Here is a 25,486-nt window from a genome sequence, read left to right on the forward strand (position 1 = left end):
AGGAGGTTACTGGGAGCACTGAGGTGGCTGGGTGGGGGACAAACAGGCACTGGGCGGACTGGGTGCACGGGAGGGGGTTACTGGGGCTGCTGGACAAACTAGGGGGGTAACTGGAAGCACTGAGGTTACTGGGAGCGCTGGGAGGGTGTAACTGGTGTTACTGGAAGCGCTGGGAGGGGCCAACTGGGAGCACTGCGGCTACCGAGAGCACTGGGAGGGGGTAACTGGGCTCACTGGGAGCACGGGGGGGCTCCTGGGAGCACTTCGGGGGGCTGCTGGGAGCGGCGCGAGCGCTGGAAGGGGGGAACTGGGCAGACTGGGGGAACTGGTCGGGCGGGGAGCGCTCCCGGACGGCCGGTCCCGCGCGGCGGGGGAGGAGGCGGTGGGGGGAGGTTGCTCGGGCAGGCCCGGACGCTGGGTCCCTCCGGCGCCAGGCTCGGGTGGAGCGCTGGGAAGGACTGGGAAGGACTGGGAAGGCGCTGGGCCGTGCTGGGAGCCCGGCGGGGGGGACCGGCCTGTGCCGGGGGGACGGGGATGCTGCTGGGCTCTACTGGGAAGGGCTGGGTGGCTTCAGTCGGTTGTTCCAGAGGCTCATACTGGTGTGTGGCGGTGAACTCTGGTTCCTACTGGTTTCTAATGGCTTGTACTGGTCTGTATCCGTTTGTACGCCCTTCTACTGGCCCATCCCAGTCTTACTGGCCGTACTGGGAAGGGCCTGAAGGCTTTAACGGCCCATTCTGGAAGATCCTACTGGCCTGTGGTGGTCCGTACTGGTTTCTGCGCTCTTACGCTGCTCTGTGCGGGTCTTTACTGGTCCATACTGGTCGTCAGTAAGCTATACTGGTCCATACTGGTCTTCCTGGTTGCACCAGAAAAGGTCTGGAGGCTTTAACGGGTCATTCCGGAAGGTCTTAAAGGTTCGTGGTGGTTCCTACTGGTGTCTTCTGTCTTCCACTGGTCCATGCCAGGCTTTAATGAATTCTACTGGTCCATGTTGTTCTTACTGGTCATACTGGGAAGGGCCTGGATGCATTAATGGGCCGGGCCGTTCCAGAAGGCCTTATCAGCTCGTGGTGGTTCCTACTGGTTTCTGCTCTGCTCCACGGGTCCGTGCTGGTCCCGAATGCACTGTACTGGGCCATACTGGTCACAATGGGCAAAGTTTGCAGGCTTTAATGGACCAATCCAGAAGGTCTTAGTAGTTCGTGGTGGTTTCTACTGGTTTCTGCTGTCTTCTGCTGGTCCATGCTGGTCTTTAATGAGCTGTGCAGGTCCATAGTGGTCTTACTGGTCGTACTGGGAAGGGTCTGGAGGCATTAATGGGCCATTCTGGAAGGTCTTAGGGTTCGTGGTGGTTCCTGTTGGTTTCCGATCTCTTCTGCTGGCCCATGCTGGTCTTTATGGGTCCCTGCCAGTCTTTAACGAGCTGTACTGGCCCATACTGGTCTTACTGGTCATACTGGGAGGAGCCTGGAGGCACTAACGGGCCATTCCAGAAGATCGACTGGTCCCTGGTGGCCCGTAGCACCTCTGACCGTCTCCTGGTGGTCTGTACTGGTCCAGACTGGTCTCTGCGGTGCCCCGCAGGCGATGCCGGACGCCGACCCCCGCCTGGACCCGGGCCGCTGGGCGGCCGCCAGCTTCCGCCCGCGGGGGGCACCCCCCGCCCCTGCCCCCCGCCCCCGCCGGGGCTTCTGGCGCCGCCTGGGCGGCTGCTGTGGCTGCTGCGGCTGCTGCCGCCGCGGCACCGAGGACTGGGAGCCCCCGCCTGGAGAAGTCCCGGGGCACCGGCCCCCCCAGCCCCTGCGACCAGGTCGGTGCGGGGCGTGTCGGGGGCCGTTTTGGGGCTCCCTGGCGTGGGGAAAGGGCGGTTTGGGGGCTCCCCGGGTGGGAAAGGGTGGTTTGGGGGCTCCCTGGGGGGGAAAGGGTGGTTTCAGGGCTCCCCGGGTGGGGAAAGGGTGGTTTTGGGGCTCCCCAGGGGGGGAAAGGGCAGTTTTGGGGCTCCCCGGGTGGGGAAAGGGCAGTTTCGGGGCTCCCCGGGCAGGGAAAGGGCGGTTTCGGGGCTCCCCAGGGGGAAAGGACGGTTTCAAGGCCTCCCTGGGGTGGGGGAAGGGCGGTTTCAGGGCACCCCATTTTGGAGAAAAAGGGTGGTTTCGGGGCTCCCCTGTGGGTGAAAGCGCGGTTTCAGGGCTCCCCGGGGTGGGGAAAGAGTGGTTTCGGGGCTCCCCATTTGGGAGAAAAAGGGTGGGGTTGGGGTTTCCGGGGACGGGATTCACACGGGGTTTTCGGGGCCGTTTGGGGGGTTCCGGGGCGGGGCTTTGACCGCCTGTGTCCCCCGCGCCCCCCCAGGCCAGCTGGCGCCCCGGGGGCTCGTGGTGGGCTCGGCGGCCGATCGCGTGGCTCACCACACCTCTGAATTCGCCTGCCCCCGCCTCGTGGTGCGCCGGGGGCAGCCCTTCCGCCTGCGCGTCCTCCTGCCCCGGCCCTTCGACCCCGCGGACGACGGCCTCTGCGTGGAGCTCACCCTCGGTGGGGGGCCGGTTGGGCGGGGCCGCCTGGGCGGGGCCGCGCGGTGCGGGCAGCTGGGGGTGGGGCTGGGCGACGCGTGGCGCAATAGGGGCGCGATGGCGTCACCCAGGGCTCGGCGGCGGCGGCGGCGGTGGCATCACCCGGCCTGCCACGCCCTGACCCACGGAGCCCTCGGCCTCGCCCCTCCCCGGGTGGGGGGGGGGGCGCGATGACCTCACCTGCCCAGGCGATGACCTCACGCCCGGGGCGGTGATGTCACCCCGCAGGCCCCAACCCGCAGGTGGCAAAGGGCACCCACGTCCTCATCCCATTGGGCGAGAGCTCGGCCACCGGTTGGACGGCCGAGGAAGAGGAGCTAGAAGAAGGGGCGGAGCGTCCCGGAGGCCCCGCCCTCAACCTCTGCCTCACGGCCCCGCCCAACGCGCCCATCGGCCGCTACCGCCTCAGCGTCAAGACGCGCACGGGGGCGGGGGAGTACGCGGCCCCCTTCGACGACGCCAACGACTTCTTCCTCCTCTTCAACCCCTGGTGCCCGGGTGAGGCGGCCCCGCTTCGGGGCAAAAACCCCGGCTTTGGGGCAAAAACCCCCGGCTTTGGGGCAAAAACCCCCGGCTTTGGGGCAAAAATCCCCGGCTTCGGGGCAAAAACCCCCGGCTTCGGGGCAAAAACCCCCGGCTTTGGGGCAAAAAACCCCCAGCTTTGGGGCAAAAAACCCCGGCTTTGGGGCAAAAAACCCCGGCTTTGGGGCAAAAATCCCCGGCTTTGGGGCAAAAAACCCCCGGCTTTGGGGCAAAAAACCCCAGCTTTGGGGCAAAAATCCCCGGCTTTGGGGCAAAAAACCCCCGGCTTTGGGGCAAAAAACCCCAGCTTCGGGGCAAAAAACCCCCGGCTTCGGGGCAAAAAACCCCGGCTTCGGGGCAAAAAAACCCTGGCTTCGGGGCAAAAAACCCCCGGCTTCGGGGCAAAAAACCCCAGCTTCGGGCAAAACCCCCCAGCTTCGGGGCAAAAAACCCCCGGCTTCGGGGCAAAAAACCCCAGCTTCGGGGCAAAAACCCCCGGCTTCGGGGCAAAAAACCCCCGGCTTCAGGGCAAAAAACCCCCCGGCTTCGGGGCAAAAAACCCCCGGCTTTGGGGCAAAAAACCCCCGGCTTTGGGGCAAAAAACCCCCGGCTTCGGGGCAAAAAACCCCGGCTTCGGGGCAAAAAAACCCTGGCTTTGGGGCAAAAAACCCCCAGCTTCGGGGCAAAAAACCCCAGCTTTGGGGCAAAAAACCCCGGCTTTGGGGCAAAAAACCCCCAGCTTTGGGGCAAAAAACCCCCAGCTTTGGGGCAAAATACCCCGGCTTTGGGGCAAAAAACCCCGGCTTCGGGGCAAAAAACCCCGGCTTTGGGGCAAAAAACCCCGGCTTCGGGGCAAAAAACCCCCGGCTTCGGGGCAAAAAACCCCGGCTTCGGGGCAAAAAACCCCCAGCTTCGGGGCAAAAAACCCCCAGCTTCGGGGCAAAAAACCCCCGGCTTCGGGGCAAAAAACCCCCCGGCTTCGGGGCAAAAAACCCCCGGCTTCGGGGCAAAAAACCCCGGCTTTGGGGCAAAAAACCCCTGGCTTCGGGGCAAAAAACCCCCAGCTTCGGGGCAAAAACCCCCGGCTTCGGGGCAAAAAACCCCAGCTTCGGGGCAAAAAGCCCCCGGCTTTGGGCAACGGGCGCGCTGCGGACGCGGCGGTTTCCGGACTCCCCGCGGGCAGCCGTGGCGGTTTCGGGGCTCCCCGGCGGGGCGGGGCGGGGCGGGGCCGGTGACGCCGGGGTCCCCGCCCGCAGACGACCACGTCTACATGGAGAAAACGAGCGACCTGAACGAGTACGTCCTGAACGAGACGGGGCGCATCTTCTACGGCACCGAGGACCAGATCGCCGAGCGCGCCTGGAACTACGGGCAGGTACCCCGAAACCGGGCGGGGGCACCCCCCACCCCACACCCCCCCCAAGGCCTCACGGAGCGGGGAGACCCCGGAAAACGGGGCGCTAAAATGCAGCGGAGACCCCCAAAAACGGCAGGGCGGCCCCAAAATTTGGGGATATCCTCAGGCGGAGGACCCTAAACATTGGGGGGGAGCCCCCAAAAGAAGCGCAGGGGCTCCCCAAAATAATCACGAGGGTCCCCGAAACCCCCAAGTCGCGTCTCAAAACCCTCCCACGTCCCCGTAATATTGGGGGGGGGTCCCTGAAACCACATTTTGCATCTGGGAGGGGTCGATTTTGGGGGTGACTCGGGAGGCTCTGGGGGCACCCCTGATTTGGGGGGGGTCCCCCAGTTCGACGCAGGGGTGCTTGAAGCGTGCTTGTACATCCTGGACCGCCGGGGGATGCCCCACAGCGCCCGGGGGGACCCCGTCATGGTCTCCCGCGTCGTCTCCGCCATGGTGGGTTTTGGGGTGAATCGCGAGGGTTTGAGGCGACTTAGGGGATTGGGGGGGGGGGCGTGTCACTTATGCAGGTTTTGGGGTGCTCAAAGGGAGTCTGGGGGGGCAATGTGGTGTTTGGGGGGGACCACATGGAGTTTTGGGGTGGGATGTGGGGGTTTGGGGGGCTTCTGGTGACTTTGGGGGGGTGTTTGTTGGGTTTTGGGGGGTTCTGGTGACTTTGGGGGTTGTTGGGTTTTGGGGGGTTCTGGTGACTTTGAGGGGGATTGATGGGATTTTGGGGGGTTCTGGTGACTTTGGGGGGGGTTGATGGGATTTTGGGGGGTTCTGAGGACTTTGGGGGGGGTTGATGGGAATTTGGGGGGTTCTGAGGACTTTGGGGGGGGTTGATGGGATTTTGGGGGGTTCTGGTGACTTTGGGGGTTGTTGGGATTTGGGGGGTTCTGGTGACTTTGGGGGGGTTGTTGGGGTTTGGGGGGTTCTGATGACTTTGGGGGGGTTGTTGGGGTTTGGGGGGTTCTGATGACTTTGGGGGGTTGTTGGGGTTTGGGGGGTTCTGATGACTTTGGGGGGGTTGTTGGGGTTTGGGGGGTTCTGAGGACTTTGGGGGGGTTGTTGGGATTTGGGGGTGCTGATGACTTTGGGGGGGTTGTTGGGGTTTGGGGGCATTTCCATGCGGTTTTGGGGGGGCTCTTTGGCCTTTTGCTGGGTTCTGATGATATTTTGGGGGGTTCTCAGTGGGACTGGGGGGGGGGGGGCATCCCACCACTTCAGGGCGTCTGTTGGGTTCTGTTGATTTTTGGGGGTGCGCTCAGATTTTGGGGGTGCCCTACTGGCGTTTCGGGGGGGTTCCAATGGCTTTTGGAGGCACCTCGACGGGGGGCTCCCGGGTTCCCCCTGTGCGGGGGGCGCGAGGGGGTGCCCCACCCCCCGCTGAGGTTTCGGGGTGCCCCAGGTGAACTCGCTGGACGACAACGGGGTGCTGGTGGGCAACTGGACGGGCGACTACGCCCAGGGCACCAACCCCTCGTCCTGGGCCGGCTCCGTCGACATCCTCCGCTCGTACCACAGCGCCGGCGCCCCCGTGCGCTACGGCCAGTGCTGGGTCTTCGCCGGCGTCATGACCACCGGTGCGTCCCCCCCCCGCCCCCCGGCCGGCTGCCACCGGTGTGACCCAGGGGCGCGGGGGGAGGGGGCGCGGGGGGCCCCTGGGAGCCACGCGGAGGCAGACTGCAGCCTCCAGAGCTGGGATAAGTGGAGCTTAATACGCATGCTTCGTACTGGTTTATACTGGTCTGACCCGATTATAGGCTGGTTCGTACTGGGAGGGGGTCCGGGGTGCCCTGGGGGTCACTGGAAGGCAGATGGGAGCCTCTTGCAGGGGGGACAAGTGAACCCCTGAGACACACGCTTTGGTACTGGGCCGTATTGGTCCGTACTGGTCCGTGCTGGTCCGTACCGGTCTGTACTGGTCCATACTGGGCCGTACTGGTCCGTGCTGGACCGTACCGGTCTGTACTGGTCCATACTGGGCCGTACTGGTCCATACTGGTCCGTGCTGGTCCGTACTGGTCTGTACTGGTCCATACTGGGCCGTACTGGTCTGTACTGGTCCATACTGGTCTGTACTGCTCCATACTGGTCCGTGCTGCTCCGTACTGGTCCATACTGGTCCGTGCTGGTCTGTACTGGTCCATACTGGTCTGTACTGCTCCATACTGGTCCGTGCTGCTCCGTACTGGTCCATACTGGTCCGTACTGGGCCGTACTGCTCCGTACTGGTCCATACTGAACCGTACTGGGTCGTACTGCTCCGTACTGGTCCATACTGAACCGTACTGGGCCGTACTGGTCCGTACTGCTCCATACTGGTCCGTACTGGTCCATACCGGTCCGTACTGGTCCATACTGGGCCGTACTGGGCTGGACTGCTCCGCACTGGTCCGTACTGGTCCATACTGAACCGTACTGCTCTGTACTTGTCCATACTGGTCCGTACCGGTCCATACTGGGCCGTACTGGGCCGGACTGCTCCGCACTGGTCCGTACTGGTCCGTACCGGTCCGTACTGGTGCCGCAGTGCTGCGGTGCCTGGGCTTCCCCACCCGCACCGTCACCAACTACAACTCGGCCCACGACACCGACGTCTCGCTCACCACCGACATCTACTTCGACGAGAACATGCGGCCCCTGGAGCGCCTCAACACCGACTCCGTCTGGTACTGGTTTGGGCTGGTTTGGGCTGGTTTGGGCTGGTTTGGGCTGGGTTTGGGCTGGTTTGGGCTGGTTTGGGCTGGTTTTAGCTGGGTTTGGGCTGGTTTGGGCTGGGTTTGGGCTGGGTTTGGGCTGGTTTGGGCTGGGTTTGGGCTGGGTTTGGGCTGGGTTTGGGCTGGTTTTTGGCTGGTTTGGGCTGGGTTTGGGCTGGGTTTGGGCTGGTTTTTGGCTGGTTTGGGCTGGGTTTGGGCTGGGTTTGGGCTGGTTTTTGGCTGGTTTGGGCTGGTTTGGGCTGGGTTTGGGCTGGTTTGGGCTGGTTTTGGGTGGTTTTGGGTGGTTTAGGCTGGTTTTTGGCTGGTTTTTGCTGGTTTTGGCTGGTTTTAGCTGGTTTTGGGCTGGTTTGGGCTGGTTTTTGGCTGGTTTGGGCTGGTTTGGGCTGGTTTAGGCTGGTTTTTGGCTGGTTTGGGCTGGTTTTTGGCTGGTTTGGGCTGGGTTTGGGCTGGTTTTTGGCTGGTTTGGGCTGGTTTGGGATGGTTTGGGCTGGTTTTGGCTGGTTTTGGCTGGTTTTTGGCGGTTTTTGGTTTTTGGCTGGTTTTTGGCTGGTTTAGGCTGGTTTTTGGCTGGTTTTTGGCGGTTTTTGGCTGGTTTTTGGCGGGTTTTGGCTGGTTTAGGCTGGTTTAGGCTGGTTTGGGCTGGGAAGGGGGTGCCGGGAGGGGGTCTGGGGGCCGCGGGGGCACGACCGGCTGATGTAGGGGCCGGGAGGCTCGTCCTCGGCCCTTCTGGTGCACGGTGGTTTATCCTGGAACGGACTGGTTCGTGGCAGCCCGCGCTGGTCCGTACTGGTCCGTACTGGTCCGTACTGGTTTATCCGGGGCCGCGCAGGAACTTCCACGTGTGGAACGACTGCTGGATGAAGCGCCCCGACCTCCCCGACGGCTACGACGGGTGGCAGGTGGTCGACGCCACCCCCCAGGAGACCAGCAGCGGTAACGGGCTCCTGCTGGTCCGTGCTGGGAGGCACCGGGAGGAGGCCTGGGGGCCGCCGGGGGCCGGTGGGCTGCGGGAGGGGGAAGCGCCGCCGCGGGGGCGCGGGGGGCTCGTGCTGGCCCGCCCTGGTCCTCACCGGCCCGTGCCGGTGGCCAGGGCTGTTCTGCTGCGGGCCGTGCTCGGTGACGGCGGTGAAGAACGGCGAGGTCTTCCTCAAGTACGACACCCCCTTCGTCTTCGCGGAGGTAGGGGGCGGGGCCTCCGGGCGGGGCCTCCGGGCGGGGCGGTGGGCGTGGCCCGCTGTAACGAGGGGGCGGGCCCTCAGGTGAACAGCGACAAGGTCTACTGGCAGCGGCAGCCCAACGGCGCCTTCGCCGTGGTGCACGTGGAGGAGGGCGCCATCGGGCGCCGCATCAGCACCCTGGGGGCGGGGTCCGGCGCCCGGCTGGACGTCACCCACCAGTACAAGCACCCCGAGGGTGAGGCCCCGCCCCCTGGCACCCCTCGACCCCGTAGCCTTCGTAGCCTCCCCCACCCCCGTGACCCAACGACCCTCAACCCCGCCGTTCCTCGGCCCCACGCGGGGACCCTCCACCTGTTGGTCCGCGACCCTTGACCTTGACCCGGGGCCCCGCCCCTTGCCCCGCCCCGCAACCTGTACCCTTTGACCCCGGCACCTACAACCATCCCCCCAACCTCAAGACCCCGTTTCCCTCGACCTGTTGACCTGAGACCCCTTCCCTTTGACCCCCAACCCATTTGACCCCTTCCCTTTGACCCCCGACCCATTTGACCCCTTCCCTTTGACCCCTTGACCCCTCCCCTTTGACCCCGAAGCCCTTCACCCCTCCCCTTAGACCCCTGATCCCTTAACCCTAACCCTTTAACCCTGATCCCTTGACCCCTTCCCTTTGACCCCCAACCCTTTAACCCTGACCCCTTGACCCCTTCCCTTTGACCCCCAACCCTTTAACCCCTCACCCCTTGACCCCTTCCCTTTGACCCCCAACCCATTTGACCCCGACCCTTTGACCTCCAGCCCCTTGACCCCTCCCCTTTGACCCCTGACCCCTTGACCCCAACCCTTTAACCCCTCACCCCTTGACCCCTTCCCTTTGACCCCCAACCCTTTGACCCTGACCCCATGACCTCCAGCCCCTTCACCCCTCCCCTTTGACCCCCAACCCAAGGACCCCTTGACCCATTGACCGCTGACCCCGTGCCCTCCCAACGCGTGACCCCGTGGCGCAACGTCAGCCCCGCCCCTTGACCCCCCCCCCCCGGCGCCCCCTGACCCCCGACCGCTGCCGCCCGCAGGCTCGGAGGAGGAGCGCCGCGCCGTCTCCACCGCCACCTCCCACGGCTCCCGCCCCCGCACCCAGGGGACCCCCTCCTTGGGGGAGGTGACGGTGACGGTGGGGGCGGGGCCGGCGGTGGCGGGGGCGGAGCTGGAGCTGCGGGCGGTGGCCCGGAACGACGGGGTGGAGCCTCGCACGCTCCGCCTCCGCCTCTCCCTCTGCGCCGTGCGCTACACCGGCATCGCCGGGGCGCCGTTCCGGCAGGAGCAGCACCGGCGCGCCGTGCCGCCGGGGCAGGGTGAGGCCCGACACCCCGGAGACCCCCGGAGACCCACAAGTGACCCCCCGTGACCCCCTGAGATCCCCAGTGACCCCCCAAGACCCCCAGTGACCCAGTGACCCCCCAGAGACCCCCCAAGACCCCCCCCAGTGACCCCCCGTGACCCCCTGAGATCCCCAGTGACCCCGTGACCCCCCAGTGACCCCCCGAGACCCCCCAGTGACCCCCTCAGAGACCCCCCAGTGACCCCTTGAGACACCCCCAGACCCCCCAGTGACCCCCCCGTGATCCCCCCGAGACCCCCCAGTGACCCCTCCTGAGACCCCCAGTGACCCCCGGAGACCCTCCAGTGACTCTCCAGAGACCCCCCAAGACCCCCTGAGGACCCCAGTGACCCCGAGACCCCCAGTGACGCCCCAGTGACGCCCCAGTGACCCCCCGAGACCCCCCGTGACCCGCTGTGACCCCCCAGTGACCCCCCAGTGACCCCCAGTGACCCTCCAGAGACCCCCCCAAGACCCCCAGTGACCCCCCAGTGACCCCCCAGTGACCCCCCAGTGACCCCGAGACTCCCAGTGACCCTCCAGAGACCCCCCAAGACCCCCAGTGACCCCCAGTGACCCTCCAGAGACCCCCAAGACCCCTCAGTGACCCCCCCAAGACCCCCTGAGACCCCCAGTGACCCCCTGAGACCCCCAGTGACCCTCGGGTCCCCCCGGGTCCCCCCGGCGCCCGAGGGAAGCGCTGCCCCGGGAGCACGGGTGGCTCCCTCCCGGCCGCGGGGGTCCGGCGGGGGTCCCCGACGTCCCCTGTCCGTCCCCCCCCAGAGGAGACGGTGACGATGACGGTGGCCTACGCCGAGTACGGGCCGCACGTGGGCGACCAGGACGCCCTGAAGCTGACGGTGGCCGGGGCCGTGGAGGAGACGGGGCAAGTGGTGGCCAAGGAGCTGCGGGTCCGGCTGCACGCGCCCGAGCTCACCCTCACGGTACGGCCGGGGGCGGGGGGCGAGGGGGGGGGGGCCGCGACCCCCGCGGCGGGACCCCCCCACCCCCCCCCAACGCGCGGCCCCGCTCTGTCGGCAGCTGCTGGCGCCGGCCGTGGTGGGGGAGGAGACCCCGGTGCAGGTGGTTTTCCAGAACCCGCTTCCCGACACGCTGAGCGGGGCCACCCTGCGCATGGAGGGCGCGGGCATCTCCTGCCCCAAGGCCCTGCGGCTGGGGTGAGGGCGCGGGGGGCGCGGGGGGCTGGGGCGGGCACCGCGGGGGCGCTGGGGGGTGCCAGGGGGCCTTTGGGGGGCACCAGGGGGCCTTTAGGGGTGCTGGGGGGCTCTGGGGGGCGGTGGGGGGGCAGTGGGGGACGCCAGGGGCCTTTGAGGGGCACCGGGGGGCCTTTGGGGGGCGCTGGAGGGCCTTTGGGGGGCACTGGGAGGCCATTGATGGGTGCCAGGGGGCGGTGGGGGGCACCAGGGAGCATTAGAGGGCGCCGGGGGGGTGCCGGGGGGGCGCTGGGGGGGCGGTGGGGGGCCTTTGGGGGCGCCGGGGTGGCACTGGGGGGGCGGTGGGGGGTGCTGGGGGACCTTTGAGGGATACCAGGGGGCCTTTGGGGGCACCAGGAGGGTGCTGGGGGGCACTGGGGAGTGGTGGTGGGGCGGTAGGGGGCGCTGGGGGGGCTTTGGGGGGCACCAGTGGGCCTTTGGGTGGCACTGGGGGGCCATTGATGGGTGCCAGGGGGCAGTGGGGGGCACCAGGGAGCCTTTGGGGGTGCCGGGGGGTGCTGGGGGGCAGTGAGGGGCCTTTAGGCGTGCCAGGGAGGCGCTGGGGGGCCTTTGGGGGCGGTGGGGGGTGCCAGGGGGCCTTTGGGTGGCACTGGGGGGCCATTGATGGGTGCCAGAGGGCAGTGGGGGGCACCGGGGTGCCTCTGGGGGGTGCCGGTGGGCGTTGGGGGACACCTGGGGATGGACTGGGGGGTCGTTTTGGGTGGTCCCGGGCATGGGGGGGGCGGGGCGCTGCAGGGATATTTGGGGGGGATGCCCGGGCATGGGGGGGCGGGGGGGGGGTGCCCCAGGATGGGGGGAGGCGTTTGGGGCCCGACCAGGGATGGGGGGGGGGGGGGGGGGCGGGACGGGAACCCCGGTGTCGGGGGGGGCCCCAGGTCCCCGGGGGGGCCCCGCGGCCGGGGTGACCCCGCGCCCCCGCAGGTCGGTGGGGCCGGGGCAGACGGTGCGGCTGCGCCAGGCCGTGCTCCCGCTGCGCCCCGGCCGCCGGCGCCTGGTGGCCGCCCTCGAGAGCCCCCGCCTGGGGCCGCTGCACGGGACCCTCCAGTTCGACGTCGCCCCCGCCCCAGCCGGGGCCGCCGGCAGCACCGGGAGCCCCCCCCGGCGCCCGCGCCGCGCCCGCCGCCGCGCCCCCCCGCCGGCCGGCAGCACCGGGGGGTGACGGGGGGCGCTGGGAGGGCGGGGGGGGGGTACTGGGGGCGCTGGGAGGGTGACGGGGGGCGCTGGGAGGGCGGGGGGGGTACTGGGGGCGCTGGGAGGGTGACGGGGGGCGCTGGGAGGGCGGGGGGGGGGGTACTGGGGGCGCTGGGAGGGTGACGGGGGGCGCTGGGAGGGTGACGGGGGGCGCTGGGAGGGCGGGGGGGGGTACTGGGGGCGCTGGGAGGGTGACGGGGGGCGCTGGGAGGGCGGGGGGGGTACTGGGGGCGCTGGGAGGGTGACGGGGGGCGCTGGGAGGGCGGGGGGATCACTGGGAGCAGCTCGGGGGGGTCACTGGGAGCAGCTCTGGGGGGGTCATTGGGAGCAGCTCTGGGGGGTCACTGGGAGCAGGTCGGGGGTGTCACTGGGAGCAGCTCTGGGGGGTCACTGGGAGCAGCTCGGGGGTGTCACTGGGAGCAGCTCTGGGCGGGGGGTCACTGGGAGCAGGTCGGGGGGGTCACTGGGAGCAGCTCGGGGGGGGTCACTGGGAGCAGGTCGGGGGGGGGTCACTGGGAGTAGCTCGGGGGGGGTCACTGGGGCAGCTCGGGGGGGTCACTGGGGCAGCTCTGGGGGGGGGTCACTGGGAGCAGCTCTGGGCGGGGGGTCACTGGGAGCAGCTCGGGGGGGTCACTGGGAGCAGCTCGGGGGGGGTCACTGGGGCAGCTCGGGGGGGGGTCACTGGGGCAGCTCTGGGGGGGTCACTGGGGCAGCTCTGGGGGGGGTCACTGGGAGCAGCTCGGGGGGGTCACTGGGAGCAGGTCGGGGGGGGTCACTGGGAGCAGCTCTGGGGGGGGGTCACTGGGAGCAGCTCTGGGGGGGGGGTCACTGGGAGCAGCTCGGGGGGGGTCACTGGGAGCAGCTCTGGGGGGGGTCACTGGGGCAGCTCTGGGGGGGGTCACTGGGAGCAGCTCTGGGGGGTCACTGGGAGCAGGTCGGGGGGGTCACTGGGAGCAGCTCTGGGCGGGGGGTCACTGGGAGCAGCTCGGGGGGGTCACTGGGGCAGCTCTGGGCGGGGGAGCAGGTCGGGGGGGTCACTGGGAGCAGCTCGGGGGGGTCACTGGGAGCAGGTCGGGGGGGGGTCACTGGGAGTAGCTCGGGGGGGGTCACTGGGGCAGCTCGGGGGGGTCACTGGGGCAGCTCTGGGGGGGGGTCACTGGGAGCAGCTCTGGGCGGGGGGTCACTGGGAGCAGCTCGGGGGGGTCACTGGGAGCAGCTCTGGGCGGGGGGTCACTGGGAGTAGCTCGGGGGGGGTCACTGGGGCAGCTCGGGGGGGTCACTGGGGCAGCTCTGGGGGGGGTCACTGGGAGCAGCTCTGGGGGGTCACTGGGAGCAGGTCGGGGGGGGTCACTGGGAGCAGCTCTGGGGGGGGGTCACTGGGGCAGCTCGGGGGGGGTGTCACTGGGAGCAGCTCTGGGCGGGGGGTCACTGGGAGCAGCTCGGGGGGGTCACTGGGGCAGCTCGGGGGGGTCACTGGGAGCAGCTCGGGGGGGGGTCACTGGGAGCAGCTCTGGGCGGGGGGTCACTGGGAGCAGGTCGGGGGGGTCACTGGGGCAGCTCGGGGGGGTCACTGGGAGCAGCTCGGGGGGGGGTCACTGGGAGCAGCTCGGGGGGGGTCACTGGGAGCAGCTCTGGGGGGTCACTGGGAGCAGGTCGGGGGGGGTCACTGGGAGCAGCTCTGGGGGGTCACTGGGAGCAGCTCGGGGGGGGTCACTGGGAGCAGCTCTGGGGGGTCACTGGGAGCAGGTCGGGGGGGTCACTGGGGCAGCTCAGGGGGGTCACTGGGAGCAGCTCTGGGGGGTCACTGGGAGCAGGTCGGGGGGGGTCACTGGGGCAGCTCAGGGGGGTCACTGGGAGCAGCTCTGGGGGGTCACTGGGAGCAGGTCGGGGGGGTCACTGGGAGCAGGTCGGGGGGGTCACTGGGAGCAGCTCTGGGGGGGTCACTGGGGCAGCTCTGGGGGGGTCACTGGGAGCAGCTCTGGGGGGGTCACTGGGAGCAGCTCAGGGGGGTCACTGGGGCAGCTCTGGGGGGGTCACTGGGAGCAGCTCTGGGGGGGTCACTGGGAGCAGCTCTGGGGGGTCACTGGGAGCAGGTCGGGGGGGTCACTGGGGCAGCTCAGGGGGGTCACTGGGAGCAGCTCTGGGGGGGTCACTGGGAGCAGCTCAGGGGGGTCACTGGGAGCAGCTCTGGGGGGGTCACTGGGAGCAGCTCAGGGGGGTCACTGGGGCAGCTCTGGGGGGGGGGGGTCACTGGGAGCACTGGGAGAGCCCCGCCCCGCCCCGCCCCTCCCACCGCCCCCAGTTTGGCCCCATCCACTCCCAGTTTCGCCTGTTTTGCCTCCAACCGCCCCAATGACGTCATCGAGCCTCCGCCCATGATGTCACCCACCTCAGTTCCCCGACCCCCTGTCGCCACGTCATCAATAAACCGCTGTGATGGAAGGACGGCTCCGTGACGTCACTGAGGGGGCGGGCGGTGCCGCGCGAGGAGGCGGTGGCGCGGGGAAACTGACGTCACAAAGGGGCGGGGAGAGCGCGCGGCGATTGGTCGCGGCGGCGACCAATGGGGGGGGGGGAATCGGGACCGCGCCTTAAGCGGGCGGTCGCAGCGCGCGGTCGCCGGCGTGCTGACGTCACTTCCGGCGCGGCGGGCACGCGGGGACGCCCCGGGCTCCCGGCGCCGCCGGTGCCGCCGCGCGCTGTCCCCGCCCGGAAGTGACGGAGCCGCCTCTCGCCGCGCGCAGCATGGGCGGGCGTGACGTCAGGTGAGCGGCGCGGGGGGGGGCGGGACCTCGGGGTGCGGCGCTTCGGGGCTGGGGCGAGGCTGAGAGGGGGCGTGGCGGGAGCTGGGCGGGGCTTGGCGTGGGCGGGGCAATCGAGCAGGGGCGGGGCCTGAGGCGGGGCTGTGGCGCTGTGGTTGTGGGTATGGGGCCGAGGGCGGGGCTGTGGCGCTGTGGGCGGGGCTGTGGAGCTGTGGGTGTGGCTGTGGGCCTGGGGGCGGGGCTTCGGAGCTGTGGGTGTGGCTATGGGCGGGGGCGGGGCTGTGGGCGGGGCTCTGGAGCTGTGGGTGTGGCTATGGGTCTGGGGTGGGTCTGTGGAGCTGTGGGTGTGGCTATGGAGCTGTGGGTGTGGCTGTGGGCCTGGGGGCGGGGCTTCGGAGCTGTGGGTGTGGCTATGGGCGGGGGCGGGGCTGTGGCGCTGTGGGCGGGGCTCTGGAGCTGTGGGTGTGGCTATGGGCCTGGGGGTGGGGCTCTGGAGCTGTGGGTGTGGCTATGGAGCTGTGGGCGGGGCTGTGGAGCTGTGGGTGTGGCTGTGGGCTTGGGGGCGGGGCTTCAGAGCTGTGGGTGTGGCTATGGGCAGGGGCGGGGGTGTGGAGCTGTGGGCGGGGCTATGGAGCTGTGGGCGGGGCTGTGGAGCTGTGGGTGTGGCTATGGGCGGGGCAGGGGTGTGGTGCTGTGGGCGGGGCTGTGGCGCTGTGGGCGGGGCTGTGGAGCTGTGGGTGTGGCTATGGGCGGGGCAGGGGTGTGGTGTTGTGGGCGGGGCTATGGAGCTGTGGGCGGGGCTGTGGAGCTGTGGGTGTGGCGCTGTGGGCGGGGCAGGGGTGTGGCGCTGTGGGCGGGGCTGTGGCGCTGTGGGCGGGGCTGTGGCGCTGTGGGCGGGGCTGTGGAGCTGTGGGTGTGGCTGTGGGCACAGGGTGAGGTTTCTCTCATGGGGGTGGAGCCTCCCACTGACCACGCCCCCCAGCCCCAGCACAGCCCTGCGGCTGGCGCTGGCGGGGGCGTGGCACGTGGTGCGTGGGCGGAGCCTGGGCCAGTTCCCGCGGGTGCTGGGGCTGCTGGAGGCCGTGGGGCGGGCGGCCCCCGGCGCCGTCCGCTTCCGACATGGCGCCCGCCTGCGCCTCGGCCTGCAGGCCGCCGTGAGTAGCCCCGCCCACCCCCTTCCCAGCAGGCACCGGGGCGCCCGCCGTGGCCGCCGTCCCGCCCCCTCGGCCCACCAATATGGCCGCCGCCCTCCTGCTGCATCCCTTCCCATCATGCCCCGGGGCCGGCAGCCATCTTGCCAGGGCTCCCCATGACAGCAGCCATCTTCCCGCCCCGGCGGCCATCTTCCCCTCATGCCCCGCAGGTGGTGGTGCGGATGCTGGAGGAGGCCCAGCCCGACGGGAAGATCTTTGACGCCATCGACTCCTTCTTCCCCGAGGGGGAGGCACCGGCCGCCGCCCACGGCCAGGCTGTGAGTGACGGGCGGGGGAGGGGCGCGGGGCACGCAGGCGTGGCCTCACGCCCTGCCCCGCCCATGTCCCCCCAGACCCCCCGGGAGCTGGCGATGGTGGGGGAGGCCCAGGAGAGCTTCCGCGAGCTGGTGCTGGGGCTGCTGGCGGACCGCGGGCGGCGGGAGGCCTACCTGCAGGTACTGCCCAGTACAGACCAGTGCCCTCCCAGTAACCCCCCCCAGCGCCTCCCGCTGCCTCCCAGGTCCTCCCAGTTCCTTCCCATCGCTTCCCAGTGCTTCCCAATCCCCCCACACAAATCCCTTCCACTTGGTCCCAGGTGACCCGGGGGTCTGCGAGGGGGCTTCCCAGTGTCTCCCAGTTCATCCCACTACCCCCCCAGTTTATCCCAGTACCCGCAAATGCCTCCCAGTGCCCGCCAAGTTTGTCCCAGCTTGCCCTAAATGCCTCCCAGTGCCCTCCTGTTGCCTTCCAGTGCTCCCCCCCCGCCCTCCCCCATCCCTCTGGATGGGTCCTGGTTCCCCCGGGAGGGGTCCCAGTGCCCCCCAGTGCCTCCCAGTATCCCCAGGGCCCGGCGGGGGAGGAATACGGGGAGGCGTTCCTGCAGGCCCTCGAGCACCTCTTCTACGAGTACCTGCAGCGGCTGGAGAGCGCCCTGCCCCGCCCGGACCTGCGGCAGGTGGGCGGGGCCGCTGGGCGGGGCATCGAGGGGCGGGGCCTGTGGAGCAGCAGGGCCTGGGGGGGTTGGACGAAGAAAGCATTAGGATGGGGCTTGGGAAAGGGGTGGGACTTAATTAGAGGGAGCGTGTCCCAGTTGAAAGGATAGGGTGGGGCTTAGGGAGAGGGTGGGGCTTGCCCAGCTAACCAGGCAGGGCCAAGGGGTGGGGCCTGGCCTTGGTCCCGCCTTGGTCCCACCCCCTGACTCCACCCTTTCCAGCTCCATGAGGTGGTGTGGAGCCACGCCCCTCCCGGATCCCACCCCAGTGACCTGCCAATCCTGAGCCAGTACCTAGCAGACATGGGCCACGCCCACTGCGGTAGGTGGGGCTTTGTACAAGGGGTGGGGCTTAATGCAAGAGCGAACAAAAGGGGTGGGCCTCAGGACAAGGGGCGTGGCTTTGCAGAGGGTGTGACTCCATGAGGTCCCGCCCAACCCTAAGCCCCGCCCTAGGCCCTGTGCCCCGCCCCCTGACCAACACCCAGACGCCGGGGTCCGTCCGCTGCGAGCCGCCTGCCCCGTGAGTAGCCCCACCCCCTCTGCCCACTAAACCCCGCCCCTTCCCCATTAACACCACGCCCCCTCATGGCTCCGCCCCTCCAGGCTAGGGCCCCGCCCAGGCTTCCACAGGCTCCGCCCTCTCCAGCCCCCACCCTTGGGTGAGTATTGGGGGGGCGGGGGCTCCAGCCCCGCCCTGAGGCGGGACCCAGGTGTCCGGCCCCGCCCTGACCCGCCCTTCCCCCCCCGGCAGAATTTGTCAATGATGTCATCAGTGACTCGGAGAATGACTGTTACCCGCGCAGAAAGGTGGGGGAGGGGCTCGGGGGGGCCAACGGGGGGGTTATGGGGATATTGGGGGCAAATGGGGCAGGCACGTGCTGGGGGGGGAATTAGTGCTCGGGGGGTAATTAGAGGTGGGGGGTAATTAGCAACTGGGGGGGGAATGAAGGGCAGGGTGGGAGTTAATGCCGTTTTTCTCCCCCAGGCCCGGGCCCGGGCCCTGCCCCTCCCCCGCTGTGCCCCGCCCCGCTCCGGTGAGTGCCCTGCTGTTAATTACACCCCTAATCACCCTCAGGCTAATTAACGCCCCCCCCAACTGCTGCCAACCAGGGAGCCATTGAGGCTCCCCTGCTGCGGCATTCTGTGCCGCCACCCCGCTGTGGCCCCGCCCCCCGCCATCCCATTGGCCTCTCTCAGCCGCGCTCACACCCTATTGGCCCCCCAGCATTCGACTCACCCCGCCCCTCGCCCTCAGTGGGGTTGTACCGTGGCGGGGGGGGGGCGGGGGAAATGTTAAAGGGGCCAATCGGCGTTTGGGAGGGAAGGAGGCAGCCAATGGAAGCGCAGCGGTGCTACGGAGGGGCGGGCTGCGGGGCATGACGGCATTGAGCCCCAAAACCGCTAAATTTGGGGTTAAACCCCCCACTTGTTACCCCTGCCCGCGGCGTGGTGCGCTCGGGGGGCGGGCGCTGCGCTCTGATTGGCCGCGTGTGCCGGACCGGCGGCCGCGCCGCCCAATCGCGCGCGGCGGTGGGAGTGGTGGTGGAACTACAGCTCCCATCAGGCCCCGCGCGGGGAGGCGCCGCCATCTTGCGTTACCGGCGGCGACTCCCGGGGACCGGGGGGAAGTGACGTTGTGGGCGGGGCTCGGGGGGGGCGTTTCCGGTTCCAGGCGAGGGGAGAAAGAGCCGGCGCGGGCACGATGCTGATCAAAGTGAAGGTGGGGGCGGGGGGGGGGGGCTCGGCTGCGCCGCGGGGCATTGTGGGGTTGGGGGGACCGGGAAGGGGGGGCTGCTGCGGGGGAGCGGGGCTTGGGGGGTCCTGGGTCGTCGGGGGGGCCGGGGAGGGGGGGGGGGGGCTGTCCCAGGGGTTTGGGGCTCTCCCAGGGGTTTGGGGGTCCCACAGAGACTGGGGGGGCTGTCCTAGAGGTTATGGGGTCCCCGAGGGTTTGGGGTCCCAGAGGGCGCTGGGGGGGGTGCTGTCCGGGGGTTTGGGGTTCCAGAGTGGTGGGGGTGCTGTCCCAGGGGTTTGGGGGTCCCTGCGGGTTTGGGGGTCCCACGGGGCGCTGGGGGGGCTGTCCCGGGGGTTGGGGGAGTCCCACAGAGACTGGGGGGGGCTGTCCTAGAGGTTTAGGGGCCCCCAGGGGTTTGGGGTCCCATGGGGCGCTGGGGGGGCTGTCCCGGGGGTTGGGGGAGTCCCACAGGGACTGGGGGGGGTTCCCAGGTGTTTAGGGGTCCCACAGGTTTGGATTCCCATGGGGCGCTGGGGGGGGCTGTCCCAGGGGTTTGGGGGTCCCACAGAGACTGGGGGGGGCTGTCCTAGAGGTTTAGGGGTCCCCAGGGGTTTGGGGTCCCATGGGGCGCTGGGGGGGGCTTTCCAGGGGTTTGGGGTACCAGAGTGCTCAGGGTGCTATCCCAGGGGTTTGGGGGTCCCCGAGGCTTTGGGGGTCCCACACGGCACTGGGGGGGCTGTCCCAGGGATTTGGGGTCCCACAGGGTGCTGGGGGGGTTCCCAGGGGTTTGAGAGTCCCACGGGGTTTTGAGAGTCCCACGGGGTGCTCGGGGGGCTCTCCAAGGTGTTTGGGGTCGTGGAGCACTGGGGGCGCTCTCCCAGGGGTTTGGGGGTCCCACAGGGTGCTGGCAGAGGTTGTCCCAGGGGTTTGGAGTCCTGGGGTGCTGGGGGGGGCTATCCCATGGGGTTTGGGGGTCCCCAGAGGTTTGGGGTCTCATAGGGTGGTGGGAGGCACTGTCCCGGGGGTTTGGGGGTCCCATGGGGTGCTGGGGGGGCTGTCCCAGGGGTTTAGGAGTCCCACGGAGTTTGGGGGTCCCACAGCGGCTGTGGGGGGCTGTCCCAGGAGTTTAGGTGCTGCTGGGGGTTTGGGGGTCCCATGGGGTGTTGGGGGGGGTATCCTGCAGGTTTTTTGGGGTCCCTGGGGGTTTGGGTCCCACAGGGTGCTTTGGGGGGCTATCCCAGGGGTTTGGGGGTCCCACGGGGCACTGGGGGCTCTGACAGGGTCTTTTCCCCCCCAGACTCTGACGGGGAAGGAAATCGAGATCGACATCGAGCCCACGGACAAGGTTCGGCAGCCCCGGCCCGGCCCCGGGGGCTTCACTCGGGCCCTGGGGTGCTCGGGGGTGCTGGGGTGGGGTGTTTCCCTGCTGGGGTGCCCCTGGGGATGCCCTGGGGGGGGGCTGTGTCCCCCTGGGGGGGTCCTCCACCATCCCATGATGCTCTGGGGGGGGGCTGTGTGCCCCTGGGGGGGTCCTCCACCATCCCATGATGCTTTGGGGGGGCTCCTCCACCATCCCATGATGCCCTGGGGGGGGGCTGTGTGCCCCTGGGGGGGTCCTCCACCATCCCATGATGCCCTGGGGGGGGGCTGTGTGCCCCTGGGGGGGTCCTCCACCATCCCATGATGCCCTGGGGGGGGGGCTGTGTGCCCCTGGGGGGGTCCTCCACCATCCCATGATGCCCTGGGGCGGGGCTGTGTCCCCCTGGGGGGGGGCTCCACCATCCCATGATGCCCTGGGGCGGGGCTGTGTCCCCCTGGGGGGGGGCTCCACCATCCCATGATGCCCTGGGGCGGGTTCCCACCCCCAGCGGGTCCCTGAGCCCCGCCCCAGGGCGAGGTTGGGCGGCTCCGAGCGCTGGGCCGCGGGTGGGCGTGGGTGGGTCCCCCAACGTCCCACAGTGCCCCGGGGCGGCGGCGGAGCCCCGCCCACCGCCGGCGCTGCCTCGGGGCAGGTGGAGCGGATCAAGGAGCGGGTGGAGGAAAAGGAGGGGATCCCCCCGCAGCAGCAGCGCCTCATCTACAGCGGCAAGCAGATGTGAGGGGCGGGGCCGGGGCGGGGCCTGTGTGGGTGTGGCAGGAGGGAGGGGAGGGGTGTGGTGGGGGTGTGGGAGGGGGGAAGGGGGGTGTGGTGTGCAAGGGGAGGGGCTTGTAAAGGTGCGGTCTGTAAGCGGTGGTGCCTAAGAAGGTGTGGCTCAGGGTGGGGCTAACGGAAGGGGACAGGGTCAGGGTGAGCCCTGACCCCGCCCCCCACCCCCCCCAGGAACGACGAGAAGACGGCGGCCGACTACAAGATCCAGGGGGGCTCCGTCCTCCACCTGGTCCTCGCCCTGCGGGGGGGCGGGGCACCGCGGTGAGGGGGCGGGGCTTGCGCCGGACCCCACCCTTCTCCCTAAGCCCCACCCGGGAGCGGGCACGGGGGGCCCTCCCCCGCCCTCCTGGACGTGCCCCCCTCTGAGACTTGTAGCGCTCCCCTATTTAATAAAGCTTGTCGATGATGTCACGCGAGTGGCGTGTGATGTCACTTGTTTGGGGGGGGGGGGGGGAGGGGATGTGCAGCAGCACGTGGTGTTGCCTTTTTAAGAGTCCGGGTGGGGCCGGTGCCCTTTCAAGCGTCGCCGTTTTAAGACCAGCGAGCGGCGAGTCCTCCGGGTGGGCTAGAAGGGCTCTGGCCCCGCCTCTTCCGGCCCCGCCTTCTCTAAGATGGCGGCGCCCGACTTGGAGCAGGTGCTGTCCGAGCTGCTCGAGCCCGACAGTGACGCCATCCGCCGGGTAACGGACGCCGGGCCGGGGGGGAGGGGCGGGGGGGATGGGGGTACACCCCCCCCTCCGGTAACCGCCCCCCTCCCCCCCCCCCCCAGGCCACCGCCCGCCTCCGCGAGGCCTTCGCCGACCCCGGGACCCCCGCGCGCCTCGCCCTCCTCCTCACGGCCGCGCCCCGCCCGCAGGTCCGGCCCCGCCCCCACCCCGCCCCCACCCCCCCGGAGGGTTTTGGGGCTCCCCCAACCCCCCCCACCCCGCGTGTCCCCCCGCCCCCCCCACCCCGCGTGTCCCCCCGCCCCCCAGGTGCGGCAGCTGGCGGCGGTCCTGCTGCGGCGGCGGCTGCTGGGGCGATGGCGGCAGCTGGAGCCGGGCCTGCGGCACAGGTGGGCGTGGTTACGGGTGGGCGTGGGCGGGGGCGTGGCGAGGGGCGGGGCTAACCTCTGCCGCCCCCCACCCCACCCAGGCTCCCGACCCTCTTGGCTGAAGCCCTGGAGCGGGAGACAGAGTGAGCGCTGGCGGCGGGGGCTTCGGGGTGTCCCCCCCTCCCACAATGGCGGGTTTTGGGTGTCCTTCCCCAAAAAACGGCGGGTTTGGGGTGTCATTGTCCCCCTTTAAAGTGGCGGGTTTGGGGTCCCCCCCAAAGCAGCGGTTGTGGGGTGTCCCTCCCCCCAGAACGGTGGCATTGGGGGTCTCTGTCCCCCTCAAAATGATGGGTTTGGGGTGTCCCCCCCCGGAGGGGTGGTCTGGAAGGTGCGTGTCCCCCCCAAAAAGCGGTGGGTTTGGGGGCTCCCCCCGGCCCTGGAGGCAGTTTCGGGGCACCGCCCCGCAGCGGGGGTTTGGGGGCGCCCCCGCAGGGGGTGTTCGGTCCCCCCGACCCCCATCGGTGCCCCCCCAGGCACGCGGTTGCGGGTGGCCCTGGCCCAGCTGGGGGCCCTGGTGCTGCGCCGGGGGGGGCTCAGCGCCTGGGGACCCCTGGGGACGTGGGTGCAGGCGGCGGCCCGCGACCCCCCCCGCCAGGAGGTGAGGACCCCCCCCACCCCTCCGCACCCCCAGATCGCCCCCGGCTGCCCGGCGGGGGGGGGCATTTCGGGGCTGCTCGCACCCCCTTTTTGTGTGTGTCCCCCCCCCCAGGCGGCCCTGCTGGTGCTGAGCGCGGCGCTGGAGGCGGCCCCCCCAAGCCCTGGCCCCCCACGGCCCCCCCCTGGCCGCCCTGTGCCGGGGGGCCCTGGCTCCGGGGGCGCCCCCCCGGCACCGTGGCCTATGCCCTGCGCGCCCTGGGGGGGGCTGGCGGCCGCGCTGGGGGGCTCCCAGACGGTGAGTGCGGGCCCCACAGCGGTGTGGGGAGCCCCGGGGAGGCCCCTTCCTGCACCCTGGAATGGGGGGGGTTGGGCTCGCTGAGAGAGGGATTTGCAGCCCCAAAAATGGATGTGGCGGCTTCGGGGAGCCCCGAAAAGGTGGCTTTGGTGCCTCCAAAATGGGGGGTTTGTGCCCCAAAAGGGCGTTTCCGCGGCTCCTGAACCCCCCCCGGAAACAAAATGCCTCAAAATGGCATTTTCAAACCCCAAACCGGCCCGTTTTAGACCCATGAAGGTCCGTTTTGGGCCTGAGGGGTTTTGGGGTGCCCCACGGTGGTTCCGGGGCCCCCCTCGGTGGTCTCGGTCTCCCCCAAACCCTTTTTTTTCACCCCTTCCCCCCCCTCAGGAGCTGCTGCGGTCGCTGCTCCCCGACATCCTGGCGGCCCTCAAGGTCCTGCTCGACACCGACGAGGTGAATGGGGGGGGGCGGGATATTCGGGGGGGGGCCCTGGAGCCGTTTGGGGGGGCCCTGGAGCCCATTTGGGGGCATCAGGAGCCGTTCCGGGGGGGGATCTGAGGCACCCCTAAAGGATTTTGGGGTCTTTTGGGTGGTTCTGAGGCTCCCCAGAGGTTCCCCGGGCTGGCTTTGGGGGTGCCTGGGGACAACTCGGGGGTGTTTTGGGGCCCCCCCGACTGTTTAGGGGTACCCCAGTGCCATTTCGGGGGGTCCGGGGCTGCTTCAAGGTCCAGTTTTGGTTTATTTGGGGCAATTTTGGGGCTGTTCTGGGGCCGTTTCGGGGGGCTCTCGGTGGTTTTGGGAGCTCTCGGAGGTTTTGGGGGGTCTCGGTGGTTTCGGGGCCCCCCCAGACTTTGGGGCTCCCCCCAGGAGCGGGGGCGCCGAGGCCCTGGAGGTGTTTGGACGAGTTCCTGGAGGCTGACCCTGCCGCCGTGACCTCTCACCTTCGGCCTCTGCTTGACCTCTGCCTTCAGGTAACCCGGCACTGGGGGGTCCCGGGGGTCCCGGGGGGGGTCCCAGGGGTCCCGGGGATGTCCTGGGGGTGTCCTGGGGGGTTTTCCGATGTGTCCCTGGGGGGTCTTGGGGGTCCCGGGGGGGGTCCCAGGGGGTCCTGGGGATGTCCCGGGTGGGGTCCTGGCGGGGTCCTGGGGTGTCCCTGGGGGCTTTTGGGGGTGCCAGGGGGGTCCAGGAGTGTCCCAGGGTGGGTCCCAGGGGGGTCCCGGGGGTCCTGGGGTGGTGCCGGTGGGGTCAGGGGGAGCCCTGGGGGGGTCCCCGTAGGTGCCAGGGGGGGTCCCAGGGGTGTCCCAGGGGCATCCTGGGGGTCCTGGGGTAGCACTGGAGGGATCCTGGGGAGGTCTGGGGGTCCCAGGGGGGGTCCCGGGGGTGCCGGGGGGGTCCCAGGGGGGTCCGGGGTGCCAGGGGTCTGGGCCCGCAGGTGGCCGGGGACGAGTCGCGGGGCGACGCCGTGCGCGTGAGGGCTCTGGCCACCGTCACCTTCCTCGCCCAGAAGCGCCCCAAGGTGGGCTGGGGGGGGCGTCGGTGTGGGCTGGGGGGGGCTGGGGGGGCTGGGGGGTCACTGGGGGGGCTGGGGGGGGCGTCGGCGTGGGCTGGGGGGGGGCTGGGGGGGCTGGGGGGTCACTGGGGGGGGGCTGGGGGGGGCGCCGGGGTGGGCTGGGGGGTCACTGGGGGTGGGCTGGGGGGGACTGGGGGGGGGCGCCGGCGTGGGCTGGGGGGTGCTGGGGGGGTGCTGGGCTGGAGTGGGGGGCGCTGGGGGGGTGCTGGGTCATACTGGGGGGCACTGGACGTCCTGGGGGAGGTGGGGGGCGCTGGGGGGGCACTGGGAAGGTACTGGGAGGTACTGGGAGGCCGTACTGGTGCAGGCGCTGCTGCGTGGGGGGCTCCTGTCCCCCGTCCTGTTGGGGCTCCTGACCCCCCTCCTGCGCTGACGCCCCCCCCGGGCGCTCCGGACCCCGAGGAGGAGGAGGAGGAGGGGGACGATGAAGGCCGGGGGGGGCCCAGCCCCCGACACGCCGACCGCCCAGGTCCGGGGGGGCGTTTGGGGAGGGTTGGGGGGGGGCAGAGCCCGTGGGGGGGGGGGCCCACCTTGGGGGGGGGATCGTTTGATTCGGGGGGTCCCCGTTTTTGTGATCTTTATCCGAATTTTGACGCAATTTCCCCGCCTTTAGGCGTTATTATCCCACTTCCGGGGCGTTTTCCCTGGATTTTGGGGTCCCCCATAATTTTTTACCTGTTTTAGGGCAAAATTTCCTCATTTTGAGCTTTTTGTTCCCGTTTTGTGCTGGGGGGGGCTCTTAGGGGTGATCGCTGCATTTTGGGGGGGCCCCTTCCCTGGGCGGGGGGTGGGCTCTGGCTCTCGTGGGCGACACCCCCATTTTGGAGCTATTCCCCCAGGTTTTGGGGTGTCCCCTGTTTCTTGGGGGGGGTTCCTGGGGGGTTTCGGGGTCCCCCTGACCCCCC

General features: G+C 69.7%; 3 protein-coding genes and 1 long non-coding RNA gene across 6 annotated transcripts; all 4 read left to right on the plus strand.

Moving 5' to 3' along the window:
* The first annotated feature begins 410 nt into the window (after window positions 1-410).
* Window positions 411-12,239, plus strand: TGM1 (transglutaminase 1). 2 transcript variants are annotated; one of them, XM_064439692.1, is made up of 14 exons: window positions 503-1,813; window positions 2,350-2,529; window positions 2,796-3,065; window positions 4,346-4,464; window positions 4,840-4,947; window positions 5,903-6,077; window positions 7,028-7,166; window positions 8,044-8,147; window positions 8,305-8,393; window positions 8,474-8,627; window positions 9,466-9,744; window positions 10,554-10,714; window positions 10,812-10,948; window positions 11,927-12,237. In XM_064439692.1, exons 1-14 carry the CDS (start codon window positions 1,591-1,593, stop codon window positions 12,162-12,164), a joined length of 2,376 nt encoding a protein of 791 aa, XP_064295762.1. In that variant the 5' UTR covers window positions 503-1,590; the 3' UTR covers window positions 12,165-12,237. The 2 variants fall into 2 exon arrangements, with proteins under 2 accessions (XP_064295761.1, XP_064295762.1); XM_064439691.1 differs by having other exon boundaries at window positions 411-1,813; window positions 8,044-8,627; window positions 11,927-12,239.
* Window positions 12,240-14,821: 2,582 nt separating this feature from the next.
* On the plus strand, window positions 14,822-21,442 carry LOC135310735 (NEDD8). 2 transcript variants are annotated; one of them, XM_064439693.1, is made up of 14 exons: window positions 14,822-14,961; window positions 15,941-16,112; window positions 16,322-16,429; window positions 16,505-16,606; window positions 16,996-17,106; window positions 17,365-17,464; window positions 17,599-17,665; window positions 17,749-17,804; window positions 17,897-17,952; window positions 18,131-18,179; window positions 18,818-18,865; window positions 20,175-20,222; window positions 20,890-20,972; window positions 21,198-21,442. In XM_064439693.1, exons 1-14 carry the CDS (start codon window positions 14,942-14,944, stop codon window positions 21,390-21,392), a joined length of 1,215 nt encoding a protein of 404 aa, XP_064295763.1. In that variant the 5' UTR covers window positions 14,822-14,941; the 3' UTR covers window positions 21,393-21,442. The 2 variants fall into 2 exon arrangements, with proteins under 2 accessions (XP_064295763.1, XP_064295764.1); XM_064439694.1 differs by lacking the exons at window positions 14,822-14,961; window positions 15,941-16,112; window positions 16,322-16,429; ... (5 more) ...; window positions 17,897-17,952; window positions 18,131-18,179 and having other exon boundaries at window positions 18,848-18,865.
* Window positions 21,443-21,597: 155 nt separating this feature from the next.
* Window positions 21,598-22,297, plus strand: LOC135310736 (importin-4-like). The gene is made up of 4 exons (XM_064439695.1): window positions 21,598-21,706; window positions 21,796-21,882; window positions 22,001-22,080; window positions 22,161-22,297. The coding sequence occupies exons 1-4, from the start codon at window positions 21,638-21,640 to the stop codon at window positions 22,204-22,206; spliced, it is 282 nt and encodes a 93-aa protein (XP_064295765.1). The 5' UTR covers window positions 21,598-21,637; the 3' UTR covers window positions 22,207-22,297.
* A 1,554-nt stretch (window positions 22,298-23,851) lies between these two features.
* On the plus strand, window positions 23,852-25,050 carry LOC135310732 (uncharacterized). Its single transcript, XR_010370798.1, has 3 exons — window positions 23,852-23,982; window positions 24,444-24,527; window positions 24,889-25,050. It is a non-coding gene; the product is annotated as an uncharacterized LOC135310732 (long non-coding RNA).
* The last annotated feature ends 436 nt before the right edge of the window (window positions 25,051-25,486 follow it).

This window comes from Phalacrocorax carbo (assembly GCF_963921805.1).
Source record: "Phalacrocorax carbo chromosome 29 unlocalized genomic scaffold, bPhaCar2.1 SUPER_29_unloc_3, whole genome shotgun sequence".
NCBI classification, from domain to species: domain Eukaryota; kingdom Metazoa; phylum Chordata; class Aves; order Suliformes; family Phalacrocoracidae; genus Phalacrocorax; species Phalacrocorax carbo.